At 41.7% G+C, this 22,034-nt stretch overlaps 1 protein-coding gene across 10 annotated transcripts; it reads left to right on the top strand.

Annotated features, from left to right (window-relative positions):
- Nucleotides 1-183: 183 nt before the first annotated feature.
- Nucleotides 184-21,823, top strand: LOC128905225 (carbonic anhydrase 13-like). Of its 10 annotated transcripts, XM_054190978.1 has the most exons (9): nucleotides 891-911; nucleotides 7,350-7,547; nucleotides 7,897-8,685; nucleotides 9,244-9,308; nucleotides 11,426-11,544; nucleotides 14,721-14,816; nucleotides 15,925-15,987; nucleotides 16,917-17,072; nucleotides 19,351-21,823. In XM_054190978.1, coding segments are annotated over exons 4-9 (549 nt in total). In that variant the 5' UTR covers nucleotides 891-911; nucleotides 7,350-7,547; nucleotides 7,897-8,685; nucleotides 9,244-9,307; the 3' UTR covers nucleotides 19,465-21,823. The 10 variants fall into 10 exon arrangements, 8 of the variants coding, with proteins under 8 accessions (XP_054046947.1, XP_054046953.1, XP_054046952.1 ...); XR_008464801.1 differs by lacking the exons at nucleotides 891-911; nucleotides 7,897-8,685; nucleotides 9,244-9,308 and adding an exon at nucleotides 1,134-1,271 and having other exon boundaries at nucleotides 19,351-20,667; nucleotides 21,477-21,823; XR_008464800.1 differs by lacking the exons at nucleotides 891-911; nucleotides 7,897-8,685; nucleotides 9,244-9,308 and adding an exon at nucleotides 1,134-1,271 and having other exon boundaries at nucleotides 19,351-20,667; nucleotides 21,310-21,823.
- The last annotated feature ends 211 nt before the right edge of the window (nucleotides 21,824-22,034 follow it).

Below are 22,034 nucleotides of genomic sequence, written 5' to 3'. Positions count from 1 at the left end.
GGCGGGGGGGCGGGGGACGGGGAGCGGGGGGCGGGATATGGATGATAAAATCAGCCCAGACCCAAACTTTGCAGTCTTCAAGTGCAAGTTCCTCCGTCGGTGCGCCATTATTGTGTAATAGCGCGCACACACAGGTCTCAGACTTCGCTCAACCAGAGCGGCTTCAGTGCCTGCATTTAAACGGTGGCGTGCGGTTTTATGCAGCTCGTAGGTATAGCTAATTAAAATACGTACCTAAAGTGCTTTTTGTAGTAACAAAATAATGGAAGAAAAACTGTATTTATACATTAGGGATTGGTTGGTGTGTTCCCCTTCCCAGTGACCTGCTGAAGGTGGTTTTTATAAAATATTTTAATGAGTATAAAAATACTGAAAATATAAAATAGCCGAAACGCTTTGGGATCTAAAAATGCCATTAACGCTCCCGCCGCTGGCTGAGACGCTTAGGGGAGAAGTGCGTCAGTTCCAGCTGTTGCTCTGCTCACCGCTGGCCGCCACCGAGTGAACGGCCACGGGGAGGAAACGCGGGCCGGCCAGTCCCTGAAACACGGGGGTTTAAAAAAATAAAAAATTAAAAAATTACGAGTGGGTTGCAGGAAACCCGGAATCACGGAATCTTCAGAGTTGGAAGGGACCTCTAGAGATCATCTAGTCCAACTCCCCTGCTAAAGCAGGATTACCTAAAGCGCATAACTAAAGCACATAAACCCTTCTGCCTTGTGGGCCCCGCCCGTAAACGGTGAATCTTTTTACGGCCGGTTCCAAAATTCCAAAGGGAATTGTGCAGCGGGAGCCAGGCAGCCGTGCCCCCTGTGCTTGCCTTTCGGGGGCCGGGGGGGGTGGTAACCCCGGGAACGGACACTTATTTCCCCGTCTCTCCTTGCCGCCCCACTGACGGCACTCGCGGCAAGGTGGGTGGCTGTCGTGGGGGGGGGGATTAACTTTGTCGCAGCGGTCCCCTGTGCCGCTGTCCCCCGGCCGCCCCGACGTCGCGGTGCCGCGGGGAGGCTGGGCGGCGGAGGGCTGGGGAGGGGGCGGGGGGCGGGGAGGAGAACCGACAGGGATGGGCCGGGGGGCCGGGGGGCCGGAGCCGGGCTGGGCGGGCGGGGAGCGCTGGAGGCTCCTTATCGGCGCCCGAGCATCGGGGCGTCACCGCCCGCCGCCTTCAAAGCGGGCGGCGGTGACGGTGCGGCCGCCTCTCCCGTCCCGTCCCGTCCCGTCCCGGCAGGAGACCAGAGCCATGCTGCACTGGGGATACGACGAACACAACGGTAGGGGGGCGGCGGGTCGGGGGCGGCCGCGGTGCTCCCCGCGGGGCCGTCGGGGCGGCGGCGGCGGCGGCAGCGGGGTCCCCCCCATCTCCCCCCCGCCGAGGGCGCCTCCGGCGTCTCCCCAGCCCCGGAGAAAGCTGAGCGAGCGGAAACGCTGCCGAGGCTTCGCGACGTGAGAGCGAGCAGATTTTTGTCTGGGCAGATTTTTGTCTGGGCATGATGCAAGGCTGGCTGCTGAAAGAGGGGTTTGGTGCGGGCATCATCGCCTGCCGGAGTTGGGTCGGGGGTTGGCTCCGGGTGGGAAAATTGTGCCATCGCCTTCCCCGTAAGGATTTCGTTTGCCCTCTGGTTGAACAGTGGCGTGTACATATCCGTGGCTTATTAGACGGTCACACTGGTCAGAGATGCTGTATGGCAGGGCCGCCCTGACTCCGGCTGTGTTCTGCTTCTGTTGGATGGTGGGAAATACTGGGTACTGGAATCGGTCATTTGAATGTGTAACTATGCACCTAAGAGGAGATGCTTCTGGATTTTAGTTGTTTCATGGTTTCCTTAATCTTGTCGGTCTTTGAAGTCCCAAGGTGTGCTCATCAGCAGGCTTAAAGACTTTCCTCTGTTTTGCATTGTAAGTCATGCAAACGCTGCTCCTGTGTGCAGACGGGCTCAGAAGTCATGCAGGTAGAAATGAAAGCACTTGTAAATTGGAGGCTCAGCCCTGATAAAGTAAATGGAATAACTTACATTGTCTGTTATAGTACACAGAGAAATAATACACCATAGTAGTAAAAGGAGAAAGCTATATGTTTGCATACACTCATGCCTATAGGAGTACGCTTCATTTATATGACTACTTGGAGTTTGGAATACTGTTTGCACAAGTACTGCCTTTCCTTCCTGGTCCTTTTGTTGAATCTTTTCTGGATGGATATACTTTTCCTGAAAAACTGGGTGGTGGATCGCAGTGATGTTGCAATGATTAGGTGTGTTATCTGCTGTTGTGCAGTCTGCTCTACGCCTCCCCTAAAGACGTAAATGGGTCTTGTTTTTCAAATTTGTTTCTCCATATGTTTTCCAAGAGTGCTGTGGACTTCACCTGCACCGTACAGATAAGAAGCTCACTTTCCCTCCCTTATCCTATACCTTCTCCTTTGCTATTCTCAACTTCTAGGAAGGGGTGGGCACCAGAATTTCTATCGGGGTAGCCCTGGACCTTGTTTGAGGCCCCATTTCTCCTATAAAACTCTGTTTACTGGCTGATAACATATTTTGGGTGGAGCTTGACTTTATCCTTCCCCTCCTCTCTTGGAGCCCCCAGCAGCTGAGGTGGGTAATTCTTCATCAGTCCATCTCCTTTCCTCTGCCTCCTACAGGAGACTGAAGGAGAGAGGCATGGATACCCAACACTTCACTGCTCTTCCCTAGCATCAGTTTAATTTCTCAGATTTTTCTCTTTTTATGCATTTGTGTTACTGGATTTGCTTGTTTCTTGTTTTGCTGAACGGCAAATGCAGGAGATTGCTCTGATTCTTGAAAAAATTTATTGCCTTGCATGGCCCTGAATAGCTTCCCTGAGACTAAGATTAGCTTTTGCAATTAAGGAGGTAGCAACAAAGTGAAATTAATTAAATTTGGTACAGTCATATGTTAAAGCTGACTTCCTGAAGAGTTGGAAAGACATCTGCATTCGTTCTGAGTTCTGTGTTTGTTACTTGCAGTGATAAAAGCACCATTTTTCTAAACTGGGGGAAAACTCATTTGCCCCTTAGCAATAATAACCGCAACATAAACCATTTTGTGCATAAAGTAAACTGTCAAATATTACACATACATGTCTGCATAAATGGTATATCTATGTATAAGGACATGGTCTGACCGGCATACACAGAACTAAATGTTCTCCCCTGCTTTGATGTACATATTTCTGAAATGCAAAGAGGCGTTATTTTATTTCTATGCAAACTTTGGCCTTTGCTTTCTTGCCACTGTTCTTGCCCCACGGTTTTGATGGCGCTCGTGTGTGGAGGCGTAATACTGAGATCTTGAAAACTGGCTTCAGTGTGGCATCCTGCAATGCTTTTCTTTGCTGCTCAGGGTTCCTGTGAAGAGGGGAATGTTCTCGCCCCTTCATGGGAGCAGTCCCCTTAGTTAACAGGGAAATTGCTTCAGTTAAAAGACAAATCAAGAATCAATTGCCTTCAGTTTACTATTTGTTTAATAAAATATATGGAAAGTACCTACATGTATTGTGCTTTGCTGCAAAAATGTGTCTTGGTGTAGTTACTGCTATAACACTGAGGTGGTGTATAAATAAAAAGGGATAAGAATTCCTTATACTATTTTTTTTTCTCCCTGAGAGTAATTACATAATTTTGGTGTCTATTTTAAAAAACAGCACATAATTTTACCCATTATGAGTTTCCAATTCTTTTTATTAGAGCTAATCTTACTGTAACCTAACGTGCAACTAAATTGCTTGCAAACTTAACTTTATAAATTTAAGCACTTTGTATATGATAAACTGGGTAGTGGATTCTTTTTAAGGATAAATGAGGATATGATCCTGCAAAGGTCAGACCATACCAAACTAATACACTTTCTGCATATAGTAGCAAACTGTCCAAAACAGAATTCACTTTCATGTACGTGCTGCTCTATTTATGCAAGTATAGAGGCTCCCTGCAACTCAACCTTATTCTGCCATGTCTCCGCTAGGCTTGTTTGTTGCGACTCTCACCTTTTGATGAAACTCATCACTTCTAACTCCGTCTGGGTAAAAAAGCACCGTTGTTGGGTGCTGTGGTGAGTTTTATTTCCTGATAAACTCATAATTGCCTTCCTTACGTGATCTAATTCATGACCTCAATATGTGCAACGCTGGTGGGTACCATAAATAGCGATAGTCTAATCTAAAAGTGACAGCGGTGTGTATCACATTTGGTAACTCTGTGTCTAAAGTAAAGGCATGCAACCTTCAGAGCTGATGGTTCCGTTTTTTGTCCTAAATCTTGGTCACAATGGCTTTGATTGTTAATAGCTACTAGGTAATCTCCTCCGACAAAGAACACTTGCCCATCAACAGAAGGGAATTTCCTAAATTCAGCACCTGTTATATTTAATCAAGTTCCTTCAGTAAATTAAAACATGAAAGGAGGTGAATCGTTGAGTTACACATTCCTGAGCATGTCTTAAAGTACCTATCTAGGAAACTGAACTGTGCATTATGCTGAGACAGAGGCATATAATTCGGGTCCAAATGCAGAAGAAATTTGCACCCTGGAGATCCCACTGGCTTAAATCTGGTTGTATGACATGCATTTGAGCATCGTGTCCGTGTTCTTCCAACTGTAACGTGTTAATTTCCAACAGTCATGCACAATGTTTGCTTTGGGATGGGGTCCACAGTGACGCATTGAGCCACAGTTTTCCTAGACTCTTTCCTGGCAAGAGTATGATAATTGTATTAGATTGCTGGTAGATAATCCAATAAGGAATACCTCTTGATATAATCACATGATAAAAAATTAGCTGAAATTTCTTGAAATTTTCCTGTATATTTTGAAAGGTCAGATTTCTGTCAGTCTCGTGTTACTGACAGATGTTTAATCACCAAAGCAAAAGATGATTTTGGTCATCCGAGCTAAGGACAAGTACAAAAGCAGGTACAATGCCTCTTTAGAACTGAAGTTTATTGTTGAATAATTAGCTAATGCCAGAATCACAGCCTTGGGTCCTCTTCGTGGCACGTTCATATTATTTACGAATGCAAATCATTCATATTATTTACTGTACAATAACTATAGTTATTGCGGAGATGGAACGATAGGACCAAGTAGTTAAGAACATAAATATATTTTGCCTTTCCTCAGTTTAGGAATGTCCTAAGGATTAAAATTAAGTGTCAATAAGCTTTTCCTAAGCATCCTAAATCGCAGCAGTTAGTTAGGTATAAACGATGGAGCGGTGCTTCTTCAATTATTCAATTAATAAAATTGTACATTGCATCTCTAACTACAAGGTACTAGGAGCTAAACACAATTAAAATTATATCATATGCTAAACTGTATGTAATTAAAATATTGAATAGCTTTGATGAGCATTTGTGAAGTGAGAAGAATTAGGTTTAAACAGCTTTATATTTCAAACCAGTAGGATTTTTATCTTTTTGTCTTAGAAGTGGTTTGCTTAATGAGCTTAGTTAATGAAGTCATTAACAAAAGGACTTTTTAAAAAACTCAAGACTGAAGGCCCTTGCCTTTGTTCTGCCTGAGGTTTAAGTCTGAGGCTGGTCTTTACAAGCTACTCCTTCCCTCTTCCATTTTCAGGTGCTGCTCAGAGGAGAGTCAGGCTCTGCCCAGGTGGCTGAGCAGGCGGCTTCCCCACGGTGCCGTGGGACATTTCCCTCCCTGATTTATGGCCGGGGCGCTTGGGTTATTTTAGCACCTGGGAGTTTCGGAGCTATGTTCACTTCTATTGAAGTCGAGGAGAGAAAACCGTGTGACAACTTTTGATGCTAGGTCATTAATCACAGTGTAATACACTTTAATCCTTTTTTGTCATGATGTTTATTGAAGTGCTAAGCCATCCAGGAAGACCCAAATCAACACACTGATCAGTTACCTTCAACATAGGGAGTTAGGAGGATTTCCAGTTATGCAGATTTTACAAGATCAGGTTCTGATGCTCATATTTAAGTTTTTCTTATATCCAGTCTCTCTTGGTTGATTTATTATGCTTCTTACCCATGACAAGCCTGGAGGAAAAACAAGTGCTATGCTCTTTACGGTACTGAAAGTTCATTAGCCCTACAGACTTTTCCCTTTTCCCTTTTCCCTTACCTTACCCTCTTTTCCATCCTAAACCTTGTTTGCTGTCTTTACCTTGTAGAACATGTTCCCCAAGCAATTTATTGTTCCTATTTTTCTTCTATGGCCTCTGTCCTCATTGTTTATTATTCAAATATGGTTCAACAATGGCACATATATTCTTGATGAGGACTCTCTGACGTTTAGTAGATAAGAACAGACACCTCACACATCTCAACAATGAAGCTTTTCTTACTATTTTAAAATGATGTTTGTCAATTTTCTCATATCCATATTGCTGTTTTACAGACACAATGGTTTTCAGCTGACTTTTGGCTTAGCTTGCATGGGTAGAGGAAGGTTAACTCGAGATCACCAGTATAGATTAACAGCTTCTTTAGTGTTTTAATTTCTAGCTAACTCTGGTGAATGGTAGTGCAAATCTGTGTCTGGAAGATCTACTTCCATTTAGCAGTAGGAGGTAATAGAAATCCAAACCTTGTGCAGGCATCATTGTCCTGAGTGTTCCTCCTCTTTGCTGATTTTGTCAGCACTACACTAGCGCGCGCGCGCGTGTGTATGTGTGTGCAGACTTTATGGTTAGAGGGTGACTGTCTTGTGTTGTGACAGCTGGTTTCCAGGGTTGGTGGTTCGGTGGAGGTGATGGATTGTGCAGTGATGCTTAGGTTACAGGCACTGCCATCAGGCCCCAGGCGAGTCCACGCACCACTCAGCCTTTTTATCTTTTTCAACATTTCTCCATCTTATTCAGCATAGTCAGAAGATGTGTTCTCTAGTGTTTTGCAGCCAATGGATAAGGTATAAAAAAAACCCTTAAAGCAGGGATTTTGGATAGATAAGAGGTAATCCTTAAAGATGTAATGAGACATGATATTAGGCAAAAATGGCATGTCAAAAATTTATTGGGGCACAGTACCTGTGGGATACAGGATGCTTGATTTGAATGAGCATTTGTTGGGTATGTCTTGTGCATAGTTGAGTCTTAACTGTGAATAAATAAATATCTGCCTACTGCATATGGCATTGTTCAAAGGCCAAATATAGTTATATACATCATGCAAGGTAGATAAAGGGGTCCTGAGAGCTGCTGTTGCAATGTGGTGCAGCAAAATTAGCTGAGTATTTTGATCTGTGTTTTTCTGGTGCACTCTTTTTGAATTTAAAAGATGCAAACAAGAACAGTTCAAGCAGAGTCTTCTTTCATATGAAGCGGGGAGCTGCCATCAATTTAGACTTCTCTTCCAATGCATTGCAGGGCCTGCCCACTGGAAGGAGGTTTTTCCTGTCGCTAATGGAGACCGTCAGTCACCCATCGACATCAAAACTGAGGAAACCAAGTATGATCCCTCTCTCCGTCCTCTAAATCCAAATTATGATCCCGCTTCTGCTAAAATCATCCTTAACAACGGGCATTCCACCAGTGTTGAGTTTGATGACACCGTCAACAAATCAGGTTTGTTCCTTTTCTGTTGCACTGTGTCTTCTTCCACCATTTCCTGAACAAAGTGCATACAGCCTGGGCATGTCTCACTGCCGGGTACGAACTCCTCGTAAACAGTAAGGTTTTGCTCCTCCAGATGCGAGATTCCTTTTTTTCCCTGTCTTTCAACATGATACAATGTGGGAACATATTTGGACATGAGTTCCAGGTTGCATTTCTCAGAAATCCCTTTTTACAGGGATGGTTTGATCCACCCCAACCAACTAGATAGCGCCAGCCCCCCTGTTTGAACAGTGTTGTGTACAATTTTTCGAATGCTGCTCTCTCTCACTGCAGATGAATCCTTTGTGTCTCATTACAGGTTCATTCCAACCGAATCGCTCAAGTCTCTTATCTTGACTTTAGCTGCAGGTTTGGTTATATATTTTTTCCCTTTTTTAGAATCCGTACCTGGACTTTTTCTGTCAGGAAAGAGCCAATACAGAACAAATGAAATATACCCCATGTGATCCTTTTCTTCTCTGAAAAGTGTTATTGTCCCAGTCTTTTCTAGGGGTATGTAGCTTCCATTTTTGCAAGCGATAATTCTTATTTGGAAGTTCTCTGGTTTAGCATAGTCTTTGTAATGTTAGTGCCTTCATCTTTAATACCTTCTCTTAGATGGTAGGCAAGCTAGCACACCTCCCCTTGGAACTGTAGGAGTTTAGATTCTTCAAGCAATAAAATCCTCTTGTGGTTTCACGAGGCTTAGCTGAGGATCCAAGCCCATGTGATGCTTCCACAAGGGTCAAAGCCAGAGGAGGACTGATTTGTGATCACCCTGTCCGTTAGTCCTGAGGACGTATTATCTTATGGTGGCAACAGGGAGAGACATAGATGGAGACAGCATCATACTTTGCTTTCCTGGACTGTCTTAGTTTAATTCTTAAATTTCCTGTCGATACAAGCAACATTGGATGTTGCCTGAAAGCCATCAGCTGACCGTCATTGATCTGGTCTGACCTCACATGTGTCAGATGCCACGGGACTTCCCAGAATTAATCTCTGCCTCAAGCCTAGGAGGCGTGGGTGAACTAAAGCACATCTCTTAGAAAAACATAGAATCTTGTTTTCAAAATTTCCAGCGATGATGAACCTACTACAGCCTTTGGTAAGTTGTTCTAATTATTCTCCTCACAATTAAAAAAATCAAAATCACACTTTATTTCTGGTGTGAGATAGATCAACTCAGCCTTTAAACTCCTTTCTTTAAAAAAAAAAAAGTAATAAATACGAATATGAATATGAATACACTAAGAACCTCTTCCATGGTCTAACTCCATCCAGTGACAGGGCCCAAACATAGTGTTCCTATAGGCTTACACTGGTACCAAAGCCGGTACCACCAAAGTGGTAATGTGATCCTCTTCTTACTGCTTTCCTCAGGCCATATTTCCAAGGGTATATAGTTCATGTCATGGCAAAGCACTGACAGATGTTGTTCAGATAATTAACAAATGTAATCCCCAGTCTCCTTCAGGAGACTCCGTATCTTCTATGTATGGACTAGATTCTTCAGTCCAGATCATGGCTTTACATTTTGGCCATTATCATGCCTTACTTATCAAAGAATTCAAATCCTTCTGTATCCATAAAGTGAGTTATTCCCTATTTCCTCTAACACTTGTCACTGGCAAACTTTATCAGTAATGTTTTTGTTTTCTTTCAGGTCATTGATCAAAAAATACTGAATTTTCTAGGGCCAAAATTTGGCCTCTGGGGCACCCATGTGAAGTAAGCACTCCTGCCATATGGTGGTTTTATGAAAAAAATAATCAAATTATATTGGTACTAAATACATTAGCATCTTTTAATACGTTATTAACTGACTTCCATATCAACTGTTTCTTGACTTTGGCCAGCATTGAAACTGGGCTGTCAAGTCTGTAACTGTGTAATTCTGTTTAACCTCTTGGGTACCGCACCACCTCCATTCTCTGAAATCTGTATATTGATGCTTCAAAGAGCTCTTCTTCCAGCTCTTTTCAAACTTTGAGATACTGATATTTGCCTTAAATAGCTTCTGACTAACCTCTTCCTTAATTACTGTTGGAATGGAAGAGTTTTACCATCACTATATGGTGTGGTACACATACATCATCAGGCCATTTTCCACATTTTTCAGCGGAAGTATTTGATTGAATGCTGATGCATTTCTACATGATTGTTTTCCCTCAGCCAGTTAGAACACCAACCTTTACACATTTCTAGGATCATTTGCCTCCAAGTTTTCAGTCCTTGAAAGAAGGAATTTGTTTTAGGAGTGGCACTTCCCAATCCCTGTTGTTCACTAGGTTTATAGGCTATGTAAAAGCAGATTTTTGAGTTGAAGTTTTAAGGAGCTCACATATTTTTTTCCCACAGATAAACAGCTCCAATTTCTTTTCATTAGCCAGGCTACTTGTGTTAGCAGATAGGCAACTTCTGCTAAGTTGCCTACTTCTTCTTTTATCCTTGCTTGGTTGTATTTTGTTTCTAACAAAGTTTAGGTTTTGGACTAAACCTAGAAGAGTGAAAAAATTACTATTGTCCTCCCCAGTGCTCTTAATTTAAAAAATGTCTGGTTAAAGCTCCCATCCTTTCCCCTTAAAATCTCTATAATGAGCCAGTAAACCAGTCCAGACTAATTCCCAAACCCTCACAGGAGATATGGAGCTGGGAGAGTGGGGTGATTTGTTTTGTGGTAAATAAGGAATCTTTCTGAATGTGGTTCGCATTCAAGTCTCTGTGCAGAGATGGCTTGGTTCCAGCTCTGATTAGCAAAAGACGAGCACTTGCAAAAGCAAAACAATGAAAAGCCCACCCATATGCATTAAGTAGAAAATAACAGAATAGAATAGAATAGAACAGAACAGAACTATTTCAGTTGAAAGGGACCTTCAGCAATCATCTAGTCCAACTGCTTGACCAATTCAAGGCTGACCAGAACTTAAAGCATGTTATTAAGGGCATTGTCCAAATGCCTCTTAAACACTGACAGGCTTGGGGCATCAACCACCTCTCTAGGAGGCCTGTTCCAGTGTTTGACCAGCCTCTCGGTAAAGAAATGCTTCCTAATTTCCAATCTAAACCTCCCCTGGTGCAGCTTTGAACCATTCCCACGCATCCTATCACTGGATACCTGGGAGAAGAGCTCAGCACCTCCCTCCTCCACTTCCCTCCTGAGGAAGCTGGAGAGAGCAATGAGGTCACCCCTCGGCCTCCTTTTCTCCAAACTAGACAAACCCAAAGTCCTTAGCTGCTTCTCATAGGACATGCCTTCCGGCCCTGGCTAAATAAGTGTCAGTAATATTGCAGTTGTACAATGCAAATGTGGTGTTGACTTCATTTAATTTATATTAATATAAGCTCCTTTTTCTCAGACTTCAATCTGATGTAACTGGATCTAGTTGAAAATGAAGGAAAGAGCCTTGAAACTTTTTTTAAGCTCTACCTACTTTCCTCCAAATTTCAAAGAGGAGAAGAAATTATGTTCACATTATACTTTTTTGAGCCTCCCCTTTATTCATAAAACCTATATTTTAGGCTTAATTTCCCAGAGATTCTTTTAAATACATTCAGGAGAGGAAACTACTTGCAAAATAGAAATACTTTCCCATCTTCTGAGAAATATCCAACCCATAGCAAGACAAACCTGGTGATAACAACACACTCTTTAGTGAGCCATAACCCACTAATCTATACGTAACTGCCATTTTGAAAGTCCTATCCTGGACAAGCGAGGGTTTCTGGACAGCTTTTGAGAAGGAGCAGGGGACTGTCCGAAGACTGAAGTCTGGTGTGAGGTTAGAGGATGTGGGTAGCGGCTCCCGTTCCTGCAGTGAAGCCTTTCCCTCTGCTTGGGTTTGCAGTGCTGACCGGGGGGCCGCTCAGCGGGACCTACAGGCTGCGCCAGATTCACTTCCATTGGGGGTCCAACGACGAAGCCGGCTCCGAGCACGCGGTGGATGGGATGAAGTACGCCGCAGAGGTAAGGCTTTACATGGAGTCATCTGTACCTCTAAGCTTGTGACAAGTTTTCCGTTGTAAGAATAATGTTGCCCCTCCGCTTCACGCTTTTCATTCTGCCCCCCCGTTTTATCAAAAGACAAGCGGTCTTCCTGAAGTGTTGCATGTTTGGTCCTTTCTCAAAGGAGAACCTATTTGAAAGCTTTGGAGAGGATTAAAAGAGGAGTACAGAAGACAAGAGCTTGATAAGAGCAAGATTTAATGTTCAAGAGTTATTTTAAACTTTGCCTTTCACTGTCTCTTCCTTGGAGAATGTTTTCAAAGTCAGCTTCAGTTACAAACCACAGAATTACTTGATTTGGGGCCTGTGCAATGTAAAGCTTATGCCAGCCTTAGGAGTGTTGCATTTTGTGGTGCATTTAGCAATGTGATGTTTATGAGTGCCTTTGAGAACCGCACCGTAGTATCTGTGGGGTGCCTGCTGGCTGTGGAGGTGCTGCGTTTCCGTGGAGGCAGGGTGCCACAGGGAGAAGTGCACCGTCTGCTCTGGCACGGAGAGGTTGCTCCTGCTCTGCCTCCTTCGGTGCGCTTCAGTAGTCTTCTGGGGTTAAAAAGAAGTAAAAAGTATAAAAATAAATGTTGATGGAAAAATAAAAGACATGATACTAAAGAAGAAAAAAAATGAAATGTATGCACAGTGGTGTGATCAGATTTTACTGGAAATGCTATAAGAGATAGTGGTCAGAAAAAAAATCAGTTTTCTAACACTAATGGGGAAAAGTGACATTTGCAGTGTTTAAAGGCTTATGTTTTCCACAGGAACCAGGTGAGATGGAATATAAAGAATTAATAGAGGTGCTTTAAAACCATTAAGTACCAAACCCAAATTTCTAGCTGAGAAAATATATATATGTTTCCCATCTAAGAAACCAAATGGAAGGAGAAAATATCTCTGAATTTCTAGCCAGTCTAAAAACCTTTCCGTTACCTGTTGGTTGGGTAACCCTCCACAAGAAGCTCTCTAGATGTCACTTTGGCTTTGGGATAAGAAACCCAGAATTAAGATCAAGGCTTCTGAGCACTGTTCACACAAAAGAAAATACCTCAGAAAGAGACAAGAAGATGGTTTCAATGCTCTTCTTCATAAGGAAGATGTATAAGATTTCAAGAAAAAACATCGACTGAGTCGAAGAAGGAATTAGTGTACAGGTAAAGAAGACGGCAAGGTTCAGCCCCCTAAGCCCAGCGGGAAGCAGAAGGGATCCATGGCTCCATTCTTTGTGACAACGTATGGTCTGATCAAGGTCTCTTCACAAGCTGCAGTGACAGAGCGGTGGTAAGACGGGATATATTCCTTAAAGAGAAGTCACAAGCCCTTGAGAATGGGGCTGTACCCAAAAGCGTTTCACAGCTCTGTTTGTGTGGGAGTTTTTGTCGGGGAGGGGGGTGGTTTGGGGAGGGGGGTGGCAAAGCTATGAGGGAGTGGGTTTTATTTAGTTGTGGGAATTTTGCTTTTTGTTCTTTATTGTTTTTTTTTTTCTTTTTTAAAATCCATAATAAAAGTCATTTTTGACTGAGAGTATCTGTTTCCTTTTTGTGTATGTGAAAATGTTTAAAAGTTGTTCAATGTAGCTCTTGTGAACTTATAATAGTGAGTGGTGCAGGTGCTATAGCCTCCGGGATACTAATGCATCAGAGAATGGTTTAGTGGACTGTGTCTTCTCCCAGTTTAATTTATAATATTATTAGCAACTTTCCTTCAAGGATCTCTGAAGCCGTGAGCCAGCATGTGTTTCATCATGAGCATACATATATTATTATTGATTTCAATGGGATTCCTTACTTGCTGGAAGTCATGTTTCAGCACTTTAGAGTCCAAGTGCTTAACAAACATTAATTATACCCTGTAACAGTGAGTAATGGCTCTGTTTTATAGATATGGAAAATTAAAACTCACAGAGGTCAGGCAAGGATTGAGATTTTGAGTCAAAACTTTCGTACTCCCAGATTTCTATTCCAACTACGCAGCTATGTTTCTTCCCATAGAAACTCTTTAAAGCAAGTTCCAGCTTTCCTGAATTGCTCTTACTTTAAGGTCTTCAAGTGCTGTATTCCAACAGCAAGCTTTTTTTTTCAGGGGTTCATCCCAGTTTAAGTCATTCTGTGGAGCTGCTTTTCAGCACTCCAAAAGATGCTCACCGATTTTAGAAAAGCCAATCCCATGCCCTGTTTCTGACCCTCTCCTTCCTTATCTAAAAACTATGGGTAGGAAGATTTACTAATCCACTGAGGACTTCCAAGAGTAATTAATGTTTGTGAAGTACTTAGTCTTAAGCACTGTGTGAGTGTTTGTTCTCTCTCCAGTTTGGCAGTCGGATCGTTGCTCAAGGCTGGGACGACCTGGCGCTTCCCGGGAACCAGGAGCTCCCGCTGTGGAGCGTGGCCAGGATTTAGGAAACCTGGTTTAGCAGGAGGGACTGAGGTGGTATGGGGATAGTCATCACAGGCTTTTCCTTTCCCCACCTGGCTCGATGGTGTCTTTAAGCCACTTAAGCAGCTACCACAGGACAGTTCTAGAATAATGCATGTTGGAAACGCAAATACTCAAACCTGAGATTCAAGCTGCTTGTAAGTGCCTGACTGCTGGTAATCATAGAAAATCAAGTATCAAAAACGAAATTTTGATGTTCAGCTTAAACTAAACAAGGGAAAAGGGGTCAGTGCAAGTTTGATGTGTGTTCCTCTGCCTGGTTTCTAGCTATTTGTGTGGCTGATTAGTGTTACTGAAAGCTTGATTAAGGACAAAGAGGAGCAACGAATAACATCCTCATGATTTTCAATCACTTTTTAAAGTCAGCTGTACTAAAAGTGGATTTAAAAGCTTTAGTTATATAACCATGGGATATCTTGCCTTAGCTTCTCTGTTCAAAATCTGGGGACCCAACAGCAGTTTGCCAGGCACCGTAGCGTGTTGGTCGCTGCTAAATTTTGAATAAACCCAGCCACTGGAAATGCTTCATGCCATTTGTGTGAATTCAGTATTTACCAGTTTCAAAAAAATAATTGCATTTAGAAAACTGGATGTCTCGGAATACAAAAGAGCAAAGTAGAGTATCAAAACCAGTGAAGTTGTAGCGTTAATTTGTGACTATTCGAGTTCAGCGGGAGTTGATGCTGTCTGCGTCTCTTGCTTTTCAGCTTCACGTGGTCCACTGGAACTCAGAAAAGTATTCCAGTTTTGTTGAGGCAGCTCGTCAGTCAGATGGATTAGCAGTCATGGCCGTATTTCTGAAGGTAAGATAAAAATGCCTCAGCCTTCCTAATAAATCTGCATTATGAGCCCAAAGGGATAACAGTGATGGTTGGTATAATTATTGCTAGAGAGATACTTGTTTTATATGGGCATTAAATGATATTGTTTCCTTCATACTGTTTACTTTCCATCAAAGATTAAAAATAACAGATTAATAGATTTTCAAGACAGCGAGTCTCTTCAGTTCGCCTAGCCTGCATTCCTGTGCAACATAAGATGTGGAACTTAATTCAGCTGCCCCTATATGGATCCCAAAAACTCGTACTTGACTAACAGGTTTCTTTAGGAGGGCAATCTGACTTGGTTCGAATGCTTCTTTAGCTGTTTCTGAGATGGTCGTTTCTTCTTAAAAATAATAATAAAAGAACCCCAAAACTGGAGAATTTCCTTATATACCTCTTTGCTTTCTCTACCTGTTCTAAGATGACATTAAACTCTTGCAGCAGCTTCATTGACTTCTGAATGAAGATGCAGATGGGGAGTTCACAAAACCCATGACGAAGGGTAGGGCTTTGGTCAAATCTGTGATTTCTGTCTGGCTGCCGCAGCTTCCTGAGCACAGCTGGTGCTGCTGCCGGCGCTGGCGCCATCAGGGAGCTCTTACATGCAGCAGTTGCAAAGAACTGCTTCAATAATTCTGTCTTTCCAGTTTACGTTATAATGATTCGAGGAAAGTTTCCCTGGATTTCTTCCTGCTTGGGATACATAAGAACGATGTTTTGACTGTTTTAAGCAACTGAAGTTTCAGATGTAAGCCCGCAACTTTTAATATCCTGCATATAAAACATGAAAAAGAAATTGCTTTTATTCCCCTGCAGTGTAAAGTTTGTGGGTCTTTCATAGCTGGAATAATTACTATGAGTAGCCAGAATAAATACTGTCAGCGAGGAATTGGATCTTCTTAACAAACCAGTACTATTTCTAAGGACCAGCTAGTCACAGGCACGTACTCACAAAATCCGTCAGATCTCACAGTCGCTTAAGTAAGGTTATGTAAAACAGTTTCATTATGCATTTGCTTTTTGATTATTTAGGTTTACTGTTTTTCTCTGGAGCTCAAGTATTTCTTTTTTTCTGTGGTGTTAATAGATTGGTGAATGCAACCCTCAGCTGAAGAAGATTACGGACCGCTTGGACACCATCAGAATCAAGGTGAATGAATGCTTCCAGAAGACTACTAATATTGGTGGTTGTTTTTGTTGTTTCGTTTTATTGGTAACCTGGCTGCTACTCCCTTCACCTTCATGTTCCCTAGTCCCTAGTTTCATAGCTATCCATATCTAACCCTGATTTGGGACAGTTTAGGAGCATTCTTGTTAGGTAAAGTTGAAAGCTAAGCAGACAAAGAATAATTTTTATACAATAAGAGATCAGAGGAAAAGGCTAATTCCTCACAGAACCTAGTCTCTGACAAATTTGTTGCTATGAGAATAGTAACAGCAGTAGAACATACTTTATGGAAAGTTGTGAAAAAGATGAGGGAAAGGTTTCCTTCCCTGTTTTGCTTGGGTAGTGGGTTAGAAATAAGCTATTGTTTGCATGAGAGAGATCAGCCAGACTCACAACATCATGTTTCATACAGGCAGCTCTTGCCTGATAGCCGGAAAAAAGAGAAACCCATGGGCCTGGGAGGAGTGAATGGGGAGGGGAGCGGGTGGCAGTAACCTGTGGGGTCACTCTACCAGCCCCATAGAGACCCCATTGAAAGCCTAACGTCTTCTCACCTCTCTTTCCAACTTCCATGTCATGGTCATTTATAACTATGGGGAGCCTATGCCAACATGGCACCTTTGATGGGGTCCTGCTGGCATCAAGGACAGCAGCAGCAAAGCTGTCACCGTGGTAGGACCTCATCAGAAGGGCACAGGCTCACCTGCTGTGATCATCCAGGATGATCCACCCCATAGTGGAACAAGCTCTACTGCCTTTGGCATGATTTATCTTGGCCTCTAGCTTTTCAATAATATCGCCTTTTTCTTTCTTTCTTTTTTAAAAAAAAAACTTTGTGTAAGAAATACATTTCTAAACATATTTACTTTAGAATGACCCTGAGCTTTTTTTTTTCTGTTTTTAATTTCCAGGGCAAAAGAGCACTATTCACAAACTTTGATCCTAGCTGTCTGCTTCCCAAGTCCCTGGACTACTGGACGTACTTCGGCTCTCTCACTGTTCCACCTCTTCTTGAGAGTGTCATCTGGATTGTTCTGAGAGAGCCCATAAGTGTCTGTTCTGAACAGGTATTTTTTGATTTTTCACTGCTGTAGAGATGTTGCTTTTATAAGGCTTGAAATTGTAAATGCCACACCAAAAAAAAATTTTTTGCCGACCTTGGCATTGCATACCTTATCAAATTTTCAGGACAAAATAGTTTATCCTGTCTCCTTGTTGCCTGCCTTTGCGTAACAGCTATTTACTATCCATTTTTTAAAAAGAATGTGCATACTCTAAAAATTAACAATCAAAAATAACCCACAAGGAACTTATGGAAAAAAAAGGTTCTGGTGACCCTTAGAAATTCCACTGGAATTTCCTGGAATTCCACTCAATTTGATTATTTGAATATCCTGCTCAAACCTTTTCTCTGGCATTTTTATTTGGCAGATCAATAGTAAATTTCTTTTTGCATTCTAGATGTGTAAAACTTCGTGAATTTACTAGAATAATAAAAAGCAAATACAATTGTAATAAGTTGGGGTTTATCTTAGGCTGTTTTAGGAAAAGTGTAATACTAGGTAGCAGTCTACTTACAGTTCTTGTTAAATTAAGCTTCATGCTGTATATTAATGTTGCAACAGTGACACCCAGTGGGCTGATCATTTTAGGTATAAAGAGTTTTTCCTACTGGAGACACTGAAGTATGTCAGATTAGAGTTTCTAATATTGGATGTTGCTAATTACGTCGCCTGCAATATGTTGTCAATATTCTGGGCACACTGTAAACCTTAAGATCTTTGTACCACAACGTTTGTCTCATTCATGGTCAGTATTACAGATACCTCCGAAAATTCAGTACCCTAGGCCCCATACTCAGCAGAAACGGTGACTTCAGTCTTTGTGCAAAATGTTAAAACAGTTCATTGAATAGGATGCTTGTTAGTCAGGAGACCTCAAATTCTGTTTGTAACGGATTCGAAGTCATGTATTTGCTCAGCGCCTCCATTTTTCTCATCTGTCTCTCTTCCCTGCTCCCCTCGATGTGGCTTTGTCGGACTCGCTGCAATGCGTATGGATCTGGGATTGGAAATTTGTGTTGAGATATCAACTTCCCCAAGACAAGCCATTGTTCAGGTTAAAAGGTTCTTATTTGAGCTAATCTATAAGTAATACATTTTAAAATGTGAAATACTGTATTCAGACACCTGTGTGTAACAGGTTCGGAGGACATGGTGTCAGAAACAATGTCAAATACAGTCGTTCTTTACCAGTAATTTTTCACAGACTGTAGCTATATCTTATGCATTAAAGTATAATTGTGCTATATGCTTATAAATATAAGCATGCATGTAGCTAAAAGTGTTTGTTTCCAGTAATGTCCACCATTGTGATTGATCAGTCATCGCCACAACTGTTTTGGCATTTAATTTTATCCTTTAAGTTTGTATTTCTTCAGGGCTTTACAGTTTACTACCTACTTTTTGGTGCATTTTTCAGGCTGAAAGAAATGAAAAATAAATTTTAAGTTTTTAGAAACTCACAGGGATCCTGAGTTACAAATATTAGCTTTAGAATGGGGTGAAGAAAGATAGCATTGACTTTTTTTGCTCTTAATGCGATTAAGATGCAATGTGCCGTACAACTAAATGCTCAGTTACAATGGAATGATTTTTGTGCTGTTCTCCCCTTGGTAGCCTAGAAGGGGAGTAAGGTGGTATATAGAAATAGTAAATTCTGGAATTATTAGAAATTAGACAAAATACTAAATTTCAGACGTGGAGCTTTGACCTGGGTTTCTGCTGAGATCAGCTTAAGCAGAGAAGCTTATGCTGAGGTATGAAAAACTGCTGGTTCTGCTTCTTTTCAAGGGGAAAATTTGGAATCTCTCCTGGTTTGAGTACATGTTTAATATGTCGAAAGTGCTAATTACAGAAACTTTCTATAGCACCACACCTACTTTTCCAGGCTAATGGTGAATACACTCTTTAAAAAAGAAAATATACACAGGTACACATAAGAAATCTAATTTTTGGCATGAAACATTCCAGAATCTCCAAACTATAACATCAAACTAAAAAAATATAGAAAAACCTGGTTTAGATCAGGTTATGGAAGACAAGTGTGAATATAGGAAACAAATAATCCTTATGTGCAGTTTCATTCTTACACATATTTTGGGAGATTTTCTTGGTACTCATCGCTTTTCATTTGCAAGGACAGAAATGGTGGAATTGCCATACAGTTCCATTCTCCCTGGTGGACAAAAAAAGGTGACAAGTACCTTTAATATTTACTACAGGCTTTTCCATTAGTATGAGCGTGAGGGTTTTCTGCTGAACCTTATGTCTCTCTTGATTGCAGCTAGCCAAATTCCGCAGCCTCCTGAGCACTGCTGAGGATGAGGTCGCCTGCTGCTTGCTGAGAAACTACCGGCCTCCCCAGCCTTTAAAGGGACGAGAAGTCAGAAGGAATTAAAGGAGTAAAGCCAGAGTAGTCTCCCTCTGAAACCAAAGGCTGAATTAATTTTAATAGTTAATGTACTTTGTGATTTTTTTTTTAATTTTTTTTGTGAGTTGTGATACCAAGTAGGTGGTGTTTTATTATTGGTTACTATGCAGTCGTTTCTTACAGACAAGTGTGTCCCGAGTTGTTGCAGGTTCATTGATGTTAACAGGTCTGACTGTGTTTGAATGCGTTGGTTTGGGAGCGTTGAGGCGTTGGTGTTGCACGCACAGAGGGCACTGCTAATCATAAGGGTCAGATGTGGTGAAGTTGTCGTCCAGAATTTGCCACTAAATTACTGAACAGGATCCCCGATATTAATGGCAGTAAAGGACATTCTGGGGTTGTTCTCCTGGTCTCTAACATAATACTTAGCTTCTATTACTTCACACTGTAATTCTCAAGAAAAAAATATTTCACGGCTGATATAATTTCATTGCTACTGCTGCAATACCATGCTTACCTAGGACAACAGGGGAGGTTTAGATTGGACATTAGGAAAAAATTCTTCACTGAAAGGGTTATCAAACATTGGAACAGGCTGCCCAGGGAAGTGGTGGAGTCTCCATCCCTGGAGTCAGTTAAAAGATGGGTAGACATGGTGCTGAGGGACATGGTTTAGTGGTAGTTTCTTCAGTGATAGAATGATGGTGGGGCTTGATGATCTTACAGGTCCCTTCCAACCTATTCTAGTCTAGCCTAGTCTAGTCTATTCCTACCAAAAGCAATAAAGCAGTAATGACTAACAGCATTAAAGTAAAACAGGTATATGATCCTGTTGTTCCACCTGCTTCGTAGTAGTAATGACATACTGATCGATATTTTTTTAAAAAGCAAATAGTAAGGATTTTGTATATTATGGGATCATGTCAGGTGGATTAGGTATTCCTGAATTCCACCAGGTATACTGATGAAACTGTCCTGAAACCTGAAACCTGCCAGGTGGAAGGGCATAGAGGGAGCTGTTCATTCACGCCTAAACTCAGTCTGTTGCATTTGGTGAACGATAAGGGACTGTAGCGCTATATCCGTGCAGCATCAGACTCCCACTGCTCAAAATCATGAGGCAGGAGTAGCAGTTGCTCCAGACTGTTTCGTACTAGAGACGTGTCATGCTGCAGTGGGAGACACACGTTGCACACCTCACCTCTCGCAGTGGAGCACAGCACTACGCAGGTATGTAATGTCTCCCAGGTACTGGCTGAAGTTCCGCCGTCATCGCTGGACTTGGGTGGTTGCACTTACATTCCAAGACCAAAGATAGCATTTATAGCTAAAGCCAAAGAAATAAGAATCAAGTCAATATCTAATTAAAGATCGGCCCTCAATAGCGGTGTGTTTAAATGTCTGTCTTTAGGAATTGACTTGAGCTTGTGTTCCTCTCAAGAGCTTTTGTTATCTGAATGTAATTGTTTGTTTTATGCCAAATTTATTTTTGATATTTTTAATGAACTTGCTGTAGGGTGTAGCTTAGTATAGGATTAGATTTACCCTCAGACTCTGAGAACCACAAGTGAAAACCAGTGATACCTGAAAGAGGCAGCTAGAGGTTTCCTGGGCAGTGAGTACTACCAGTCTCTGTAGTACTTCTGACCAAACTCATCTTCCACAATTACAATGAATTTGCTTTTTCATGGGTGTTATAGGCTGTGCTTCTTGCCTCAATGGATCTTTTGTTCTTATATGGACAAATATGAGGGAAATAGCAAACAGGATTGACTTTATATACCTTCTTATAATTGAATAAATTAGACATAGAGACATAGATACTTTAGCTTCGTTTAAGATAGGTGGATTTTTTTGTTTTCTCCTCCCCAGAATACAGCTACTATCGCTGCAAGGCCTCTCAGTGCCTTCTGAATGTTTTCTGAAGGATAGAACACAAACAGACCATGGAAGAAATAAAAGACACTTGGCAGCGGCAGCAGGTACAAGTATTAACCAAAGGGAAAAAACCTGCAAGCACTTTTTGTTTTCTGGCATAGGGAGAAGAATGCAGCTGGAAAGACCTCAGGCTGGTTCGTTCTGAATGAGGACGCCTGGAAAGTGTGCATGGAGAGAGCGAGAGTGTGCTGCGTGTTTTCACACCTTTTTTTAGACTTAGTGTTGGATCTGATATGTTTCCCTGTCATGGGAGTAGCTGCAGAACATGAACAAAATGTTTACAAATTGCACAAAGGCTATAAATGTCTGTTTGCCTGAGAAGAGAAAGTAATAAGGCTTCATGTCAGAGACAAAAGTTTTATGTATTTTTTACATACTTAAAACAGTGAAGTTGATCAAGTGCTTTGATATTTATAAGGATTTTATCAAAATAAAAAAATGGACTTTATTAATGTGTCTTGTATTTTCTATCAAAGAGATACACATTTTACAGAGAAGGCTGCAGTTTTATAACCAGTGCCTGAAGCTCTAGTTTTGGAAAAAATAGTCACCCCTCATTTGAAGTCTGTCTTTGGACAGTGTAGTGTTATGTATCTTTTTTATGTTCCGAGTAAAATTACTTTGGCAGAGGTAAGACATGCAATCAATTGTACATAAAG

This window comes from Rissa tridactyla, chromosome 2, assembly GCF_028500815.1.
Source record: "Rissa tridactyla isolate bRisTri1 chromosome 2, bRisTri1.patW.cur.20221130, whole genome shotgun sequence".
In the NCBI taxonomy this organism is placed as follows: domain Eukaryota; kingdom Metazoa; phylum Chordata; class Aves; order Charadriiformes; family Laridae; genus Rissa; species Rissa tridactyla.
The sequence above is the reverse complement of the archived record's forward strand: the minus strand, read 5'-3'. Positions and strand labels throughout refer to the sequence as shown.

Coding starts and splice junctions, on each gene's coding strand:
- LOC128905225 (XM_054190971.1), top strand. CDS start 1,241: ATGCTGCACTGGGGATACGACGAACACAACG. Junction 11,545..14,720: donor GGATGAAGTACGCCGCAGAG/GTAAGGCTTTAC, acceptor CTTGCTTTTCAG/CTTCACGTGGTCCACTGGAA. Junction 17,073..19,350: donor TAAGTGTCTGTTCTGAACAG/GTATTTTTTGAT, acceptor TCTTGATTGCAG/CTAGCCAAATTCCGCAGCCT.